The 19,860-nt window shown below is 43.0% G+C and overlaps 1 protein-coding gene across 2 annotated transcripts in view; it reads left to right on the forward strand.

Moving 5' to 3' along the window:
* gle1 (GLE1 RNA export mediator) overlaps positions 1–17,966 on the forward strand; it is a 38,859-nt gene extending 20,893 nt beyond the window's left edge. Inside the window, exons 11-16 of one of the 2 annotated variants that reach the window (XR_010958149.1) lie at positions 1,386–1,576; positions 4,455–4,584; positions 5,655–5,759; positions 7,861–7,943; positions 13,454–13,556; positions 14,242–14,305. Coding sequence is in view for 1 of the 2 variants with exons in the window: in XM_067969946.1 (XP_067826047.1) it covers positions 1,386–1,576; positions 4,455–4,584; positions 5,655–5,759; positions 7,861–7,943; positions 14,242–14,305; positions 16,321–16,389 (642 nt within the window). In the remaining variant the exon portion in view is untranslated. Of the gene's footprint in view, positions 1–1,385; positions 1,577–4,454; positions 4,585–5,654; positions 5,760–7,860; positions 7,944–13,453; positions 13,557–14,241; positions 14,306–16,320 lie in introns of those variants that run through there. The other variant, XM_067969946.1, reaches the window with a different exon arrangement.
* The last annotated feature ends 1,894 nt before the right edge of the window (positions 17,967–19,860 follow it).

Below are 19,860 nucleotides of genomic sequence, written 5' to 3' on the forward strand. Positions count from 1 at the left end.
TATGGATATGCATTCCAAAGTCCCTCTGTTCCTCTACACCTCTCAGTATCCTCCCATTTATTGTGTATTCCCTTGCCTTGTTTGCCCTCCCCAAATGCATTACCTCACATTTTTCTGGATTAAATTCCATTTTCCACTTTTCTGCTCACCTGACCAGTCCATTGATATCTTCCTGTAGTCTACAGCTTTCCTCCTCACTATCCACCACACTGCCAACTTTAGTATCATCTGCAAACTTCTTAATCATGCCCCCTACATTTAAGTCTAAATCATCGATATATACTACAAAAAGCAAGGGACCTTACTGAGCCCTGTGGTACCCCACTGCAAACAGCCTTCCAGTCACAAAAACACCTGTCGACCATTGCCCTTTTGCTTCCTGCCACCATGCCAATTTTGGATCCAATTTGCCACTTTCCCTTGGATCCCATGGGCTTTTACTTTTCTGACCAGTCTGCCATATGGGACCTTGTCAAAAGCCTTGCTAAAATCCATGTAGACTACATCAAATGTGCTCATCGACCCTCCTTGTTACCTCCTCAAAAATTCAATCACGTTAGTCAAACATGACCTTCCCTTAACAAATCCACGCTGACTGTCCTTGATTAATCTGTGCCTTTCTAAATGACGACTAATACTGTCCCTCAGAATTTTTTCCAATAATTTGCCCACCACCGAGGTTAGGCTGACTGGCCTGTAATTACTCGTTCTATCCCTTTCTCTCTTTAAACAACAGTACAACATTAGCAGTCCTCCAGTCCTCTGGCACCGCACCTGTAGCCAGAGAGGATTGGAAAATGATGGTCAGAGCCTCTGCTATTTCCTCCCTTTCTTCTCTTAACAGCCTGGGATACATTTCATCCGGGCCTGGCGATTTATCTATTTTCAAGGATGCTAAGTCCCTTAATATTTCCTCTCACTATGTTTATCCCATCTAATATTTCACACTACACCTCCTCCTTAACTACAATGTCTGCATCGTCCCCCTCTTTTATGAAGATGGACGCAAAGTATTCATTAAGAACCATGCCCACGTCTACCGCCTCCACACACAGCTTACCTTTTTGGTCTCCAGTAGGTCCTACTTTTACCTTAGTTATCCTCTTACTCTTTAAGTATTTATAAAACATATTTGGGTTTTCCTTGATTTTACTTGCCAAGATTTTTTCATGCCCTCTCTTTGCTTTCCTCATTTCCTTTTTAATTTCACCCCTGTACTTTCTATTCTCCCCTAGGCTTTCTGCAGTATGGAGATATAGAAATTGGGTCCCAACTTCCCTGCTGTATTAAGGGGTTCGGGGCAGGTATGAAATGTCCTCGACCTCAAATGAAAAGACAAGTACAGTGTCTGTTCTGATTCTGACCTCACTTTTCTCCATTATCAGAAACAAGGAGAGGAGGAGGTAGCCTCTCACCATGAAGCTGCATTTCCAATAGCGGTGGTTGCTTCAGGGATCTGGGAGATGCATCCGAAGGTTGGCGATCTTTTCTTGGCCCACTTGCACCGCAAGTGCCCCTACGCGGTACCGTTTTTCCCTTCATGGAAAGACGGGCTACCAAAGGAAGAATACCAAAGGTTAGAAGTCCCTGAATATCATTACCCCCTCAAAACTGCAAGCATAACTGATCTGATATCTGCTTCTATCCACCAGGTGGTTATTAGTTGAAGCCAGTAAGCGTCCGGTGTTTCAAATCTGCCAACTCCAACCGCGAGCCACTTTGGTCAGTTATCATCCAGTTTCGTATTCTGAATCCCTCATAGTTATCAGGGTGTTCTACCTCCGAGAAGGAAATATTGATTTACTCGACTTCCCTGGCTTTTCATAATGTGCAATCGACAGGGACCCTGGAGAAGTTCAGGCCCTGATTGCTTTGTTCCCTACTGGAGAAAGCCGTTCTGCAATCTGTGACTCCCCTGTAGGGAAACTATATAGCTGTAGGGAAACTATATAGAAGGAAAAATTGTAATTTCCAGAGGGGAAAGAAATTAGCTGCAAATTAAATTAAAGTAGCTTCGATAAATGATGGGAGTGAGATGTGGGGAAAAAAAAATAATCTTGAGTTAATGTTTCTAATCTTGTCATAATCCCTCTGCTGTCGAGACCTATTTATACAATACTGCTTTGGACTTAAAATGAGATTGATGCCATTCTCTGTTCCCTTCCCTCTTTCCCCTGCCCTGTGACCTTGGATTACGTGACATTGCCACTTAGAAAGCCATGTGTGAAAATGGTGAAATTAACTGGTCCTTGGGTGCGTGATTCAACTTTTTATTTACTTCTACAAATGACTTGGGTGTGAATTATAAGCACTTCCCAGGCTAAATTGCCACTACATTTCAAATATATTTAATCTTTTTGGATGGATGGTCCAGTGACTTAGTAATTAGGGGGGATTTGGTGCTTTTGCATAGGAAGTAAAATTGCAGAGCGAGTCACCACAACTCGGTGTCGCATACCTTTTGGAATGTGATTACGAAGTGGAATTGGTAGATGGCTGAGAGCTTCTCCAACCATGTCATTCCGAGAATAGATGTGAAATGTATTTCGTATTCCATTGGTACATCAGGCCATTCGCAACCTCTCAAATAATTAAGCAGTCCGAGCCCGCATGCAGCAAGACTTGGACAACATCCAGGCTTGGGCTGATAAGTGGCAAGTAACATTCGCGCCAGACAAGTGCCAGGCAATGACCATCTCGAACAAGATAGAGTCTAACCACCTCCTCTTGACGTTCAACGGCATTACCATTGCCAAATCCCCCACCATCAACATCCTGGGGGTCACCATTCACCAGAAACTTAACTGGACCAGCCATATAAATACTGTGGCTACAAGAGCAGGTCAGAGGCTGGGTGTTCTGCGGCGAGTGACTCACCTCCTGACTCCCCAAAGCCTTTCCACCATCTACAAGGCACGAGTCAGGAGTGTGATGGAATACTCTCCACTTGCCTGGATGAGTGCAGCTCCAACAACACTCAAGAAGCTCGACACCATTCAGGACAAAGCAGCCTGCTTGATTGGTACCCCATCCACCACCCTAAACATTCACTCCCTTCACCACCGACGCACCGTGGCTGCAGTGTGGACCATCCACAGGATGCACTGCAGCAACTCGCCAAGGCTTCTTCGACAGCACCTCCCAAACCCGCAACCTCTACCACCTAGAAGGACAAGAGCAGCAGGCACATGGGAACAACACCACCTGCACGTTCCCCTCCAAGTCACACACCATCTTGACTTGGAAATATATTGCCGTTCCTTCATCGTCGCTGGGTCAAAATCCTGGAACTCCCTTCCTAACAGCACTGTGGGAGAACCTTCACCACACGGACTGCAGCGGTTCAAGAAGGCGGCTCACCACCTCCTTCTCAAGGGCAATTAGGGATGGGCAATAAATGCCGGCCTCGCCAGCGACGCCCACATCCCATGAACGACTAAAAAAAGAAATTTCTAGAATTGCAGCTTTTTTTCTTGCCCTCCTTAGTCTTTCTTCACAAGATGACCAGATAAATAAAGACGGCCATTGAGCCATCTTTGGCCCATCCTTCTAGAAAGGCACAAGTCCCCCATCACACTATCCAATTGTTTCTTAAATGATTCTAGGGTTTTCACCTCCACTACCTTACCCAGAAATCCATTCTGCATCTTAGTTACTCTTTGCGTGAAGAAGAATTTCTGATACAGATCAGTCACGACCTAATTGAATGGCGGAACAGGCTCGGGGGCTGAATGGTCTACTCCTGTTCCTATGTTCCTACAGTCCAAAATTTTTAACTAGTTTGGACATTGTCCTCCTCTCATGGTTTAATTTGAAACAATTTTTTCATTCAACCTTTTCCGTACCAGTTACTGTTTTATATCCCTCTGTAAAGTCACGTTCTTCATATTTGTTCTTTAAGGTTTCTGTTAATACTCTTTCCACCAGAAGGATGGCTTTGACAAGGGACAGTTGCAGTGTGGAGGGGGACGGGGGTAGAAGAATTAGATGCCCCTCTTTTTTTTTTATTTGTTCATGGGATGTGGGCATCGCTGGCGAGGCCGGCATTTATTGCCCATCCCTAATTGCCCCTTGAGAAGGTGGTGGTGAGCCGCCTTCTTGAACCGCTGCAATCCGTGTGGTGACGGTTCTCCCACAGTGCTGTTAGGAAGGGAGTTCCAGGATTTTGACCCAGCGACGATGAAGGAATGGCGATATATTTCCAAGTTAGGATGGTGTGTGACTTGGAGGGGAACGTGCAGGTGTTGTTCCCATGTGCCTGCTGCTCTTGTCCTTCTAGGTGGTAGAGGTCGCAGGTTTGGGAGGTGCTGTTGAAGAAGCCTTGGCTGCAGTGTATCCTGTAGCCATGGTGCGCCAGTGGTGAAGGGAGTGAATGTTTAGGGTGGTGGATGGGATGCCAATCAATCTTCCCTCACGGTGTGCAATTAAAGCCTGATCCTTTTTCTCTCCAATAGGTTACTGGGGTACCGAGTACTGGACAGTGGGGTTGAGCAGCAGGATAACTTTTTGAAGCGGATGTCTGGGATGGTTCGTCTGTATGCTGCCATCATACTGTTGAGATGGCCCTATGGGACAAAGCAAGGGGTACGTACGATAACCTAATGCTACGGCATTCCGTTCTCCAAGCACCCGCTGCTATTGTCCAAATCTGAATCAAACCTGACCAGCATTCATTTTATTCAGTCAAAGGATAACTCGTATGTCTCAGCCGGCATTGTTACTGAAACCTTCCTTAGAATCATAGAATGATACGGCACAAAAGGAGGCCATTCGGCCCATCATGCCTGTGCCGGCTCTTTGAAAGAGCTAGCCAATTGGTCCACTGTTTTCCCCTGCCCCCCCCCCCTGCTCTTTCCCCAAAGCCCTGTATTTTTTCCCCTTCAAGTATTTATTCAATTCCCCTTTTAAAGTTATTATTAAATCTATTTCCACCCCCATCTGCATATGGTTGAAATATCAAGTTTTATGATTCTGTGCTGAGAGTCATGATTTTAGTGGTTTAATTTTTAAGAATGGGGAAGGGCGGTGAGGCCTGTGGCTTCCTGATGGATTAACCTATCCTACACACCTTCTCACCATATTCCTCCATCTCTCTCCAGATACACTTCTAATTGTCTCTTGAACCCATTTATTTTGCCTGCTTCAATGACTCTTTCCCCACCCCCCCACCCCATTATACAGCTACAAGAAAATAGCAACTATAGGATTTTCAGTAGTTAAAAAGAATGGAATTCCATTGGGACAGTCCTACATGATAATTATACTGATTGTTACATAGAATTTACAGCACAGAAACAGGCCATTCAGCCCAACTGGTTTATGCCGGTGTTTATATTTCACACGAGCCTCCTCTCGTCTTACTTCATCCAACCTTATCAACATAAAGCAGTTTCTCCTGAATTCCTTATTGGATTTATTAGTGACTATCTTGCATTTTTGAGCCTAGTTTTGGACTCCCCCACAAGTGGAAACAACATCTCTACGTCTACCCTGTCGAAGTCCTTCACAATTTTAAAGACCTCTATCAGGTCACCGCTAAGTCTTCTCTTTCCCAGAGAAAAGAGCCCCAATCTGTTCAGTCTTTCCTGAGTCTTTCAAATGATTGAAGTTGGCATGTAATCACAGAATTTAACCATCGTTTCTCCTTTGCACAGGAACATCCTCATGGGTTGAATCATGCTTGGCGCTGGCTGGCTCAGATGTTGAACTTGGAACCGCTGGCTGATATTACTGCTACACTACTCTTTGACTTCTTGGAGGTATGGCACTCTTTGCACCACAGTATCCTTCTCTGGCGTCCTCTATTTGAAACATTTAGGATATCTGTACAGTGTATGGCATGCGTTAGCGCTGTTCGGAGTTTAGTAATTGCGCCGCCATTCCAAAACAGATCTCGCCAACCTGCACTGACTGCCCGTCCCTCAGAGAGTTGATGGTATAATGCTTGTGACCTTGTTTACAAATCTATTCCTGGCCTTTCTCTACCCTAGCTCTGCGGCGTCTTCCAGCCCCATAACCCTGCCTGAACCCTCCATTCTTCCAGCTTTGGTAAGAATGTTCACTTCCTCCCCCACCCCCAACAATAGACAACCAATGGAATAGCCTTAAGTCATCTTATCCCAGACTCTGGAATTCTCTTCCTCAACCCCTCTGCATTGCTATCCTCCACCCACCTTCAAAACCTTACCTGTTTGACTCTCCCTTCATGCACTTCGCTGAACTACTTTCTCTTTCAGGTTTGGTCCGTCCCCCCTCTTTGTGAAGCAGTTTGGGACTTTTTGCTATGTTAAAGGTGGTATATAAGTGCATGATATTGGTGTTGGGGCCTGCTTGTACTTTGGCTGAATGTTGTGTTTCACCCATTGTTTTGCCAATTTTTATTTATGAAAGTTATTTTTTTTGCATATTAATGTAATAAGATTTGATCAGTCTTTTGCAGTGCATCAATAAATCAAGGATCAATGCCAAAACATTTTAACACACTGGATACTAAGGAGCTTTTTCCCTTCGTTGAGGGGGCATAGATTCAAGGTAAAAGGCGGGAGGTTTAGAGGGGATTTGAGAAAGAACTTTTTCACCCAGAGGGTGGTTGGAGTCTGGAACTCACTGTCTGAGAGGGTTGTGGAGGCAGGAACCCTCACAACATTCAAGAAGCATTTGGATGAGCACTTGAAATGCCATAGCATACAAGGCTACGGACCAAATGCTGGAATATGGGATTAGATTAGACTGGGCTTGATGGCCGGCGCGGACACGATGGGCCGAAGGGCCTCTATCCGTGCTGTATAACTCTGACTCTATACTATAATTCAGCAATGACAAGCTAATTGGTCTGCATTCAAGGTCTTTTGGGCTCTGAAGTCCTGTTTGCAATGAGCCAGGTTGAGATGACTGATCACTCTCACCTGAAGTGCTATCGTCTGTTAGGGGGTGGGGGAGGGGAGAAACTTTGTGATGCAAATCGATAAATGGTGGCCAGTATTTTACGTACCATTTAGTGCTCAGTAACTGGCCTTTAAAATCCAACACACAGAAAAGATTAAAACGGAACAAATTGTTAAAGTTGAGGGAAAGATGTTTTTAAAAAGTAATGAAAGGATTGACCATCAGTTGGATTTTGGTTCCTCTTTAAAACTGTGCCCAACACTTCAAAGTCCCTCATGCCTGTTTTCAGTTTTTAAAATTTTTTTTTTGCAGGCTCAGGATTAGTGCTGCAGGTAGAAACATATGTTCTGATAAATGGAGACAGTCTGCAGTGACTCACTTGCTGTGTGTGCAAAAGCCAGGAAGTTATGCTGAATCGTTATAAATCACTGGTTCGGCCTCAGCTGGAGTATTGTGACCACTTAGGGAAGGATGTCAAGACCTTGGAGCGGGTGCAGGGAAGATTTACTAGAATGTTACCAGGGATGAGAGACTTCAGTTATGTGGAGAGACTGGAGAAACTGAGATTGTTCTCCCTAGAGCAGAGAAGGTGAAGGGGAGATTTAATAGAGGTGTTCAAAATTATGATGGGGTTTTGGTAGAGTAAATAAGGAGGAACTGTTTCCACTGGCAGGGGGGTCAGTAACCAGATTTAAGGTAATTGGCAAAAGAACCAGAGGGGAGATGAGAATTTTTTTTTTTACACAGCGAGTTGTGATCTGGAATGCACTGCCTGAACTTTCAAAAGGGAATTGGATAAATACTTGAAAAGGAAAAATTTACACGGCTATGAGGGAAGAGCACGGGGAGTGGGACTAATTGGATAGCTCTTCCAAAGAACCGACAGAGGCATGACTGGCCGAATGGCCTCCTATGCTGTATGACCCTGTGTAATTCCCATGAACTGTCTAATGCCGTTATTCCCTTTCTCAATAGGTCTGCGGCAATGCTCTGATGAAAAAGTACCAGAACCAGTTCTGGAAGATGATCCTACTGATCAAGAACGAATACTTCCCCAGGTAGGAAACTCCTAACGGGTGAGGTTGACTATCCCTCCCTTGCCTAGAACCCTGAGACATGCAGAGGATCCATCATGAGCTGCACAAAGATGGGCCCATGTTCCCATTAATTTGCATACACCTCAAGTTGCTGACACTAACCGATCTTGGTGTCGTGATTTAGGATTTATCCATCAATCAGCTAAGAACAGCCCTTTTCAAAGCTTCAGACCTTCAAAGATCAAACAGGGCAAGCCAGTGACTAAGAAATAGAACTGAGCTCCATGGCTCGGGGAGCTGGAGTTTGGATAACCCTGCTTTATGTTTACTACCTGTCTAGAGTACTTCATCCTAAAGCTGGTTTGTTTTAGCTGGAGCACATGTGTAAAAATATGAACAATTTCCACAATCCCAGACCAAACATTCCACAAATATAACAGGTCCTGTCCTCTTAATAAGAACGTAAGAAATAGGAGCAGGAGTAGGCCATACAGCCCCTCGAACCAGCCATTCAATAAGATCACGGCTGATTTTCGACCTCAACTCCATTTTCCTGCCCGATCCCCATATCCCTTGATTCCCCTAGAGTCCAAAAAATTATCTATCTCAGCCTTGAATATACTCAACGACTCAGCATCCACAACCCTCTGGGGTAGAGACGTCCAAAGATTCGCAACCCTCTGAGTGAAGAAATTCCTCCTCATTTCAGTATTAAATGGCCGACCCCTTATCCTATGACTATGCCCTCTATTTCTAGACTCTCCAGCTAAGGGAAGCAACCTCTCTGCATCTACCCTGTCAAGCCCCCTCATAAGCTTATATGTTTCATTGAAATCACCTCTCATTCTTCTAAACTCCAGAGAGTATAGGCCCATTCTACTCAACCTCTCCTCATAGGACAACCCTCTCATCCCAGGAATTAATCTAGTGAACCTTCGTTGCATTTGCCTCTAAGGCAAGTATATCCTTCCTTAGATCAGGAGATCAAAGCTGTACACAGTACTCTAGGTGAGGTCCCACTAAAGCCGTATACAATTGTAGTAAGACTTCCTTACTCGTGTACTCCAAATCCCTTGCAATAAAGACCAACATGCCATTTGCTTTCCTAATTGCCTGCTGTACCTGCATGCTAACTTTTTGTGTTTCATGTACCAGGACACCCAAGTCTCTCTGAACACCAACATTTAATAGTTTCTCACCATTTGAAAAACATTCTGTTTTTCTATTCTTCCTACCAAAGTGAATAATCTCACATTATACTCTATCTGCCACCTTCTTGCCCACTCACTTAACCTGTCTACATCCCTTTGCAGACTCTTTGTGTCCTCCTCACACTTACTTTCCCACATAGCTTTGTATCATCAGCAAACGTGGATACATTACACTGGATCCCTTCATCCAAGTCATTTATATAGATTGTAAATAGCTGAGGCCCCAGCTCCAATCCTTGCAGTACCCCACTAGTTACAGCCTGTCAACCTGAGAATGACCCATTTATCCCTACTCTTTTCTGTCTGTTAACCAATCCTCTATCCATGCTAATATGCTATGCCCAACCCCATGCACCCTTATCTTGCGTAACAACCTTTTATATGGTCTCATCGAATGCCTTTTGAAAATCCAAATATACTACGTCCACTGGTTCCCCTTTATCTACCCTGCTAGTTACATCCTCAAAAAACTCTAATAAATTTGTCAAACACGATTTCCCTTCCAAAAAACCATGTTGACTCTGCGTAATCATGTTATGATGTTATAAATGCCCTGTTAGCACTTCCTTAATAATGGATTCCAGCGTTTTCTTGACAACTGATGTCAGGCTAACTGGCCTGTAGTTCCCTGTTTTCTCTCTCCCTCCTTTGTTGAATAGCGGGGTTACATTTGCATCCTACCAATCCGCTGGGAGCATTCTAGAATCTAGGGAATTTTGGAAGATCATAACCAATGCATCCATTATCTCTGCAGCCACCTCTTTTAGAACCCTCGGATGTAGGCCATCAGGTCCAGGGGATTTATCGGCTTTTAGTCCCATTAGTTTGTCTAGTACTTTTTCTCTACTGATGATGATTACTTTAAGTTCCTCACTCTCATTAGCCCCTGGATTCCCCACTATTTCCGATATGCCATTTGTGTCTTCTACCGTGAAGACAGGTACAAAATATTTGTTTAACGCATCTGTCATTTCCTGATTTCCCCATTATAATTTCTCCTGTCTCAGCCTCTAAGGGACCAATGTTTACTTTTGTTAGTCTTTTTACATACTTCTAGAAGCTCTTACAATCTGTTTTTATATTTCTTGCTAGTTTACTTTCATATTCTATTTTCTCCCTTTTTATCAATTTTTTGGTTGTCCTTTGCTGGTTTCTAAAACTCTCCCAATTCTCAGGCTTACTACTCTTCTTGGCAACATAATAGGCCTCTTCTTTTAATCTAATACTATCCTTAACTTTAGTTAGCCACCGGTGTTTCACTTTTCCTGTGGAGTTTTTATTTCTCAATGGAATGTATATTTGTTGAGGATATTGAAATATTTCTTTAAATGTTTGCCATTGCTTTCCAATGTCAAACTCTTCAATTTAATTTCCCAATCTACTTTAGCCATCTCGCCCCCTCATACCTATTTATTTAAGTTTAAGACTCTAGTTTCGGACTTAAGCACGTCACTCTCAGAATTTCACATTGAGTTTGAGTTTATCATATGATCATTCTTCCCCAGAGGATCCTTTATTGTGAGATTACTAATTAACCCTGTCTCATTACACAATACAAGATCAATAAAATAGCCTGTTCCCTGGTTGGTTCCATGACTTATTGCTCTAGGAAGCCGTCTCAAATGCATTCCATGAACTCATCCTCCAAAATACCTTTGCCAATTTGATTTGCCCAGTCTATATGAAGATTAAAGTCCCCCATGATTACTGCATTATCTTTGTTACAAGCTCCTATTATTTCATGTATCATACTCTGTCCAACGGTATTGCTACTATTAGGGGGGCTATTAACTACTCCCACCAGTGTTTTCTGCCCCTTGGTATTTCTTATTTCCACCCATACTGATTCTACTTCCTGATCTTTGGAGCCAAGATCCTTTCTCACCACTGTCCTTAAGTCATAGAATCATAGAATCATAGAATCATAGAAGTTACAACATGGAAACAGGCCCTTCGGCCCAACATGTCCATGTCGCCCAGTTTATACCACTAAGCTAGTCCCAATTGCCTGCACTTGGCCCATATCCCTCGATACCCATCTTCCCCATGTAACTGTCCAAATGCTTTTTAAAAGACAAAATTGTACCCGCCTCTACTACTGCCTCTGGCAGCTCGTTCCAGACACTCACCACCCTTTGAGTGAAAAAATTGCCCCTCTGGATCCTTTTGTATCTCTCCCCTCTCACCTTAAATCTGTGCCCCCTCGTTATAGACTCCCCTACCTTTGGGAAAAGATTTTGACTATCGACCTTATCTATGCCCCTCATTATTTTATAGACTTCTATAAGATCACCCCTTAACCTCCTACTCTCCAGGGAATAAAGTCCCAGTCTGTCTAACCTCTCCCTGTAAGTCAAACCATCAAGTCCCGGTAGCATCCTAGTAAATCTTTTCTGCACTCTTTCTAGTTTAATAATATCCTTTCTATAATAGGGTGACCAGAACTGTACACAGTACTCCAAGTGTGGCCTCACCAATGCCCTGTACAACTTCAACAAGACATCCCAACTCCTGCATTCAATGTTCTGACCAATGAAACCAAGCATGCTGAATGCCTTCTTCACCACCCTATCCACCTGTGACTCCACTTTCAAGGAGCTATGAATCTGTACTCCTAGATCTCTTTGTTCTATAACTCTCCCCAACGCCCTACCATTAACGGAGTAGGTCCTGGCCCGATTCGATCTACCAAAATGCATCACCTCACATTTATCTAAATTAAACTCCATCTGCCATTCATCGGCCCACTGGCCCAATTTATCAAGATCCCGTTGCAATCCTAGATAACCTTCTTCACTGTCCACAATGCCACCAATCTTGGTGTCATCTGCAAACTTACTAACCATGCCTCCTAAATTCTCATCCAAATCATTAATATAAATAACAAATAACAGCGGACCCAGCACCGATCCCTGAGGCACACCGCTGGACACAGGCATCCAGTTTGAAAAACAACCCTCGACAACCACCCTCTGTCTTCTGTCGTCAAGCCAATTTTGTATCCAATTGGCTACCTCACCTTGGATCCCATGAGATTTAACTTTATGTAACAACCTACCATGCGGTACCTTGTCAAATGCTTTGCTGAAGTCCATGTAGACCACGTCTACTGCACAGCCCTCATCTATCTTCTTGGTTACCCCTTCAAAAAACTCAATCAAATTCGTGAGACATCTTTTATTATTAGGGCTACACCCTCTCCTTTTCCACTGTGCCTGTCTTTTCTAAATGTCATGTACCCTGGAATATTTAGTTCCTAATCTTGGTCATTTTGCAACCACGTCTCTGTAATGGCTGTTAGATCAAACCCATTTATCTCTATTTGTGCAACTAATTCATCTATCCTGTTACGAATGCTCCGTGCATTCAGATAAAAAGCCTTTAATTTTGACTTTTTACCATTTTTTTCTGCTTTGACCTTACTTGTTGATGCCCTGTTATTGGTAAACTCTCTGTCCCTTCCTGCCACACTCTGCTTATTTTTACCCAAATCACTACACTACTTGACTTGCCTTGACTTTTCTCATTAGATTTCTAAATTTTCCCCCACCTGACCCTTCCCCCCCCCCCTCCCCCTTTATAATTTAAAATCCTATCTTCTCTCTTTCTCCCCCCCCCCCCCCCCCCCCCCCCCGCCCCCCCAACACCAACCTGCCAGCTACCCCCTCTACCATGGTTGGGAAACGTTTTCAAGAATTCATTCGTGGGATGTGGTCACCGCTGGTGAGGCCGGCATTTATTGCCCATCCCTAATTGCCCCTGGAGAAGGTGGTGGTGAGCCGCCGCCGCCTTGAACCACTGCAGTCCGTGTGGTGAAGGTGCTCCCACAGTGCTGTTAGGTAGGGGAGTTCCAGGATTTTGTATCCAGCTGATGAAGGAACGGCGATATATGCCCACGTCGGGATGGTGTGTGGCTTGGAGGTGATGGGGTTCCCGTGCACCTGCTACACTTGTCCTTCTAGGCAGAGAGATTAGGGAGTTGCTGTCGAAGAAGCCTTATGTAATAGTAACTACTGATCTCCTTAAAGGTATATTTTTTTTTAAAAACCCTCTACATTTGAGCATTTTGAATACAATACATGCCCCAGCAAATGCAGTGTATGCAAAATGTACAACTGCACCAATAGGTAAATCAAACTGTCAGCTTGGCTCAGTGATAGCCATTACCCTCACCTCTGACTCAGAAGATGGTGTGTTCAAGCTATGCTCCAGGGCTTGAGCACGTGATCTAGGCTGACATTCCAGTGGTGAGGGATGACTGCGTTCTTGGAGTGCTGCCCTTCAGTTGTGACTTTACACTCTCTCTGTTTGCCTGCCCAGGTGGGTGTAAAAGATGCCACAGCGCTATTCGAAGAAGAATTCTCCTGGTGTGTTGCCAACATTCCTCCCGGAACCAAGACCAAAACAAAAGACAGATTAACTGGTCATTCACCTCATTGCTGTTTGTGAGATCTTCCTGTTTGTGAAATGGCTGCTGCATTTGCCTGCATAAGTCACTGCACTTCAAAGGAATTCACTGTATGTGAACTGCATTTGAAAAACATGATAAGACATTATATAAATACGTCTTTTTATGTAAAATCGTTTTTTTTTTCAAATCTCCCTTTTCTCCACCCTGCCCGTACAACATTCTCTTCCATACATAAGACGTCTAACTGTACTAATACAGCTCTAAATCTGTTGCTAGCTTTGCAGGCTGACTTGTCTCCTGATTTTCATCCTCATTTGAAGTTCCTTATGTTAGAATCATGCAGCACAGAAGGAGGCCATTCAACCCACCGTGCCACTGCTGACTCTTTGAAAGTGCTATCTAATTAGTCCCACTCTCCTGCTCTTTCCCCAAAGCCCTACAATGTTTTCCCCTTCAAATATTTATTTGGTTTAGAATCTTCTCAATGCATTAACCTGCTGCTGCACTGGCCTGTCCTAAATCTTTCTATAAAGCAGCCAAAAAGATACTTCACAAATTTTCTGCAGCCAGTAGTCCAAAAAGTCAGAGTTGTTTGTGCAATTCAGTTCCTTTTTATTACATGTATGTTCTGTAAATAGGTGTGTGTGTGTGTGTGTGTGTAAAAATAAACGTGTTCAGTTGAGGTCTTTTTCTGCAGGATTGAATCTGTGACGGGCGTCGGACAGGTTGGGGCTGTGATCCGACTGCGCCAATTCCTGGAGGTAAAATCTTGTCGCCCTTTGTATGATTCGTTCCTCCAAGTCGCAGTCTTTCAATGTTCTTATGCACCCCGTAGCACAAAGCCGCTCTCTCACCCGGCATGGATTCTCAGAGCGAGCTTGCCAGAATAGGACCATAAAAAAGAAAGAAAGAAACTCAAATTTTGTTTGATCGCTTCTGTGAAGCGCCTTGGGACTTTTCACTATGATAAAGGCGATATATAAATACAGGTTGTTATTATTGTCGACTGATCCTTTGGACCCCTGAAAATCGTGCATAAGAACCTTCCCATTGTAAATTCCCCGACTCTCTGTCCTCGTCTCAAATCATCCGTACCCATATCAGGCCTGAACAGATCGCCTGTGTTTCTCCTCAACCTAGACCTTCACCGCAACATTTCTGGTCTTAGTTTCATAGAATCATACAGCACAAAAGGAGACCACTCGGCCCACTGTGCCTGTGCTGGCTCTTTGAAAGAGCTATCCAATTAGTTACATTCCTTTCCCCATAGCCCTGCAAATTTTTCCCCTTCAAGTATTCATTCAATTCCCTTTTGAAAGTTATTATTGAATCTACTTCCACCACCCTTTCAGGCAGAGCATTCCAGATCATAACAACTCGCTGCATAAAAAAAAATTCTCCTTATCTCGCCTCTGGTTCTTTTGCCAATTACCTTAAATCTGTGTCCTCTGGTTACTGACCCTTCTGCTACAGGAAACAGTTTCTCCTTATTTACTCAATCAAAACCCCTTCATAATTTTGAACACCTCTATTAAATCTCCCCGTAACCTTCTCTGCTCTAAGGGGAACAATCCCAGCTTCTCTAGTGAAAAATGATCTTTTGGTGTTAGCATTGACTGACTCATTTGTAACTTAAGTGCTGCAAACTTGTATTTAAATTTGTCGTTGTAATATTGCTATTCTCTTTATAATATGGTGTTGGCCTCTATTTTTCTTCATTTATATTTATGCTTAGGGTTTTTCCTCATGCTGTAGCCATTACTATGTAATTCAAAGGTTTTAAATGTAAACAATTTCTTTATGACAGTAAGGACATTCGTGTCTGATTTCCTGTGTCTTGAATTTCCAATCTTGACTGTGCTGTTAGAAAGAGACCAAGGATGATCCCAGAACTGAGAGGTTATAACGATCAGGAAAGGCTGAAAGTCTTTCTTTCTAGAAAAAAGACCGAGGAGTGACCTGATAGAGGTCTTTAAAATTATGAAGAGGTTTGATAGGGTAGACATAGATAAGATGTTTCCGCTTATGGGGGAGTCTAAAACTAGGGGCCATAAATATAAGATAGTCACTAATAAATCCAATAGGGAATTCAAGAGAAACCTCTTTGTAACCACTCTCTGGGTAATGTGGAACTTGCTACCACATGGAGTAGTTGAGGTGAATAGCATAGATGCATTTCAGGGGAGCTAGATAAGTACATGAGGGAGAAAGGAATAGAAGGATATGCTGATAGGGTGAGATGAAGTAGAGAGGGAGGAGCATAAACTCCAGTATAGACCAGTTGGGCCGAATGGCCTTGTGCTTGTGCTCTAAATTCTATTTAATGAATTGGAGAATGCCAGTTTTTCTCTGTAATAAACAAAATTGTGCGCTCAAACTGCACATTTCAAAGCTGTGTGTTCCTCTTATTTCTGTCATTGCCTCATTAGCGGGTGTTCCCCAGATTTTTTTGTTTAGAAGAGGCATGTTGAGTGCAGGTGCTTTCCATTGGAATAAGACCTGCAGGAAAATCACCCAAAGCATTTGCCCATCTTCCTGGTGACCAGTTGCATAGAAGTGTTACTCGCTGGCAGTCCAGACCAAAGAACAGTGAGACCTTAATGTGGAGAGGGGAGAAAATATAAACCAAATTACAACCAAAAAAATTGGTCCGTTGACTGTACTTCAGGGCTTTTATTTTATAGCCTGTTAGCCTAGAATAAGATGTACAAAAAAAAATTGAAGCGTCTTCCTTGAAATTTATTTTGATTTCTCCCATCTTTCTGTTGTGTTGCAGAAATGCTTGAAGCATAAAGATATTCCTTTACCAAAGGGTTACCTACATCCTGCATTCTGGAGATCATGAACAATCCAAAGGACTGGATCGATAGAATTGCTCAAATCTAAATCACTTTCTATTTTAATTTTATATATTAACATTAAAAATAACGTTTAACTTACGTGGGAATGTTGGATTCATTGAACATTTTTACCTCATTTCGTTATTTGGCTATTATATATCGATTTTAAGCTTCGTGCTCTGTCCTTAGTACTGATGTCTTAGTACGGTATTATGTTTTAATAGCTATGTAATCCTCTAAAGATTGTAAATGACAAGGGGGGTGAAAAGTATCTGGGATGCTGTGTCTCGGAATTGCCCTGACATCTTAAATGTTTTGGTGTTCCCATTTTGTTTAGATTTATTATATAATGGTATGTGGAACTGATCTTGTGACTATCATGACATGAAGTGATTGTCCACTCGTTATAAATTGCATCCAGTCCGATGGAAATTAAGGACAGGTACAGAGCAGCTGTTTTTTGTGTGAATTTTAATGGGTTGGGGGGGGAAACCTCTGTGGTGCTGTACGTGTTAACTTTGTGAAGCGATTATGGCATCATATGCGTGTCCTTTAATTGTACATTAATAATCTCATTAACAGGCCGACGTTTGAATTGTAAAATAATTTGCCTGACCTGATTTTTAAGTGAAGCGTGTGTATCTTTTTTTGTTGCTTCATTTTTTTTTCTTTTGAGGATGAGACGCCCTCTTTTTAAAGTATTATTTCCCCCCCCCCCCACCACCCATGTTTCTTTTTTTTTGGTTTCCACAAGCCATACACCATGACAGCTGAGAGGGCTGTCGGATAATACGGCTCCCAATCTTCTACCACTGCCAATCTCCTCATGAGGAGGAGAATTGTGAGTACAGTACAGCCTTTGGTTATTTCCCCCTTTCTCCACCGGGGAGTACTGTATGGCGTCGTAGCTGAGATAGGGAACTCAGCATTTGGCGGATTGCAGGGTTTTTCTCCCCAGCCCCCCTCCCCCCCCCCGCCATCTTTCCCAGTGGGGAAAGCGCACATGTCCTTTGCTCAGTGCCACCTTGAACAACAGAGCTGAGAATGGGAATAAGGTTACGAAGCTGTGTTGTGCCACTTGCGGGGTCATAGCAAGTTGGAGCAACAGTCACTGGGCCCTATTAGAAATATATTACATAGAATTTACAGCACAGAAACAGGCCGTTTGGCCCATCTGGCCTATGCCGGTGTTTATGCTCCACACTAGCCTCCTCCCGTTCTATCTGCTTCATCTTCCCCTGTCATCATATCCTCCTTTTCTCCATGTACTTATCTAGCTTCCCCTTAAATGCATCGATGCTATTCACCTCGGTCACTCCATTTGTTAGCGAGATCCATATTCTCGCCACTCTGAGCAAAGAAGTTTCTCCTGAATTCTTTATTGGGTTTATTAGGGACTATCCTATGTTTATGACCCCTAGTTTTGGACTCTTCCCACAAGTGGGAACATCTTCTCTACGTCTACCCTGTCGAACCCTTTCATAATTTTAAAGACCTCCTATCAAGTCACCCCTTGGTCTTCTCTTTTCTAGAGAAAATATGATAAAACATATTTTTATCTAAAATAAAATTGAAGATTATAGCTAGTGTGCATTTTATTTTTTTATACTTTGTTTCCTCTTTCTATTCAAAAAAAAAACTAGAGATTAACTAGATTTTACAGAAAATGAAGGTAGGTATGGAACACGAGTCTGATGAATTGCTGTATTTGTAAGTGGAAAATATTTATTTTTGTGACAAAGTTCTCAAAGAAATAAAACAAAACAGAATTCTATTTGTAATCAATTGTTGAATAGGCTGTCGGACCCTTGAGGGCTGAGAATGAAACCTTCTTGACCAAATTATGCGAGTGTTTATTTCGAAGTCTTGCACTTTGTAATGGGGGCGAGGGAAAGAACAACCTTTTCAAAAAGAGAAAATCGCATTCGTTTCTCGAACGGGCTGTTCTGACGCAGTGCCAGAGACTCGGGTTGAGTTATAGCTGACCTTTGGCAGCAACACTGACGGATATGTGCCTGTTTAGGCCACTTCTCCACCAGGAGCAGTGGCCTAAAGTGAGGGGGGACAGATCGGGTTAATAGCTGAAAGGCACAAACGTAACCCCAGAAATCACAGGAGGGAATTGATGGGAGATCCACTAGTAACTGACGAATGTTTGATTCTCGGCAATATGTCGTCTCACTTGACCGTGAAAAGAATTCCATTTGCAGTGCTTTAATGTCACTTATCAGATTTCACTGTGAAGGTAGTTGTGTTGAATGCTTCATTTCTGCTAAAGGAAACTTAAGTGTTTTATGTAAACTCTTCTAGATGTGATGGGGTTATATAACCTTTAAGAAACTGTTTGAGTGTGTACGTCTTTTCTCGACTATTTCAGTGCACCGTGAATTAATTCTGTGGTGGCAGGTAATGGAATTCTGCCTTTCAGTAAACAAGATTCAGCTCCTCTCTTCTCTCTTTCTCTCCTCCCCTCCCACCCCCGGAGCTGCACAGACCTGGGGAGATCCTAGACTGGGTCAGGAGTGGGACACTGCAATTGACCTCAGCTTTCCTGGGTCTCCTGCTAATCACTGTTTAGAGACCGCTGCTGTAAAGTACATGCGTCAGTGTGTGGTGAGTGACTCCATTAACTGCACGTGGAAATTTATATGACCCCCCCCCCCTTCCTCCGCCTCATTTAAACAGCATTTTAATTACTAAACTCCATTAAAAGATTTCTTTACCATATCTGGTTCCAAGATGTTTAAAATCTGTTAATTTAAGCAGAATAAAACATATGCAAAGTAGCCTGGTGCTACGTACATTGTATGTACTCTGTTTTCATTTGTATCACAGAACTGACTGGTTATTTCTTCTGTAAAAGATCTGGAACAAACCAAGCTGTGAATGAAAGATTAGCATTTTGTAACAAGCAAGTTATTTGCTTATCAAGAATTCACAAGTTAATAATATTCCTTTGCAGAATTCCTGGTATATTTTGATTACAACGTAGACCCATTGCTCAATTGGTAAAGGCAGTGTGTAGCCAAGCTGTAGAGGACAAGACATTTCCAAGTTCAATTCCCCAATCTTTGGGTTAGCTGGTCTGAGCCAGGGTGGCAGGAGCCCCATTACCCTGCTCCCCCTCCCAAAAATTGACACAATAAAACAAAAGGGATTTGTAAATGAAGAAAACAATCCTAGGTTTTGAGTAAATGGAGAAATGACTAGCATTAGTACAAAAAAAAGTGTATTCTTGAAATAAAGACTTGCATTTATATAGCGCCTTTCACAACCTCAGAACATCCCGAAGTGCTTCACAGCCACTGAAGTACTTTTTTGAAGTTTTGTTTTATTCGTTCATGGGATGTGGGCGTCACTGGCGAGGCCGGCATTTATTGCCAATCCCTAATTGCTCTTAAGGCGGTGGTGAGCTGCCACCTTGAACCGCTGCAGTCCGTGTGGTGAAGGTTCTCCCACAGTGCTGTTAGGAAGGG

This window comes from Heptranchias perlo, chromosome 31 (assembly GCF_035084215.1).
Source record: "Heptranchias perlo isolate sHepPer1 chromosome 31, sHepPer1.hap1, whole genome shotgun sequence".
NCBI lineage: Eukaryota > Metazoa > Chordata > Chondrichthyes > Hexanchiformes > Hexanchidae > Heptranchias > Heptranchias perlo.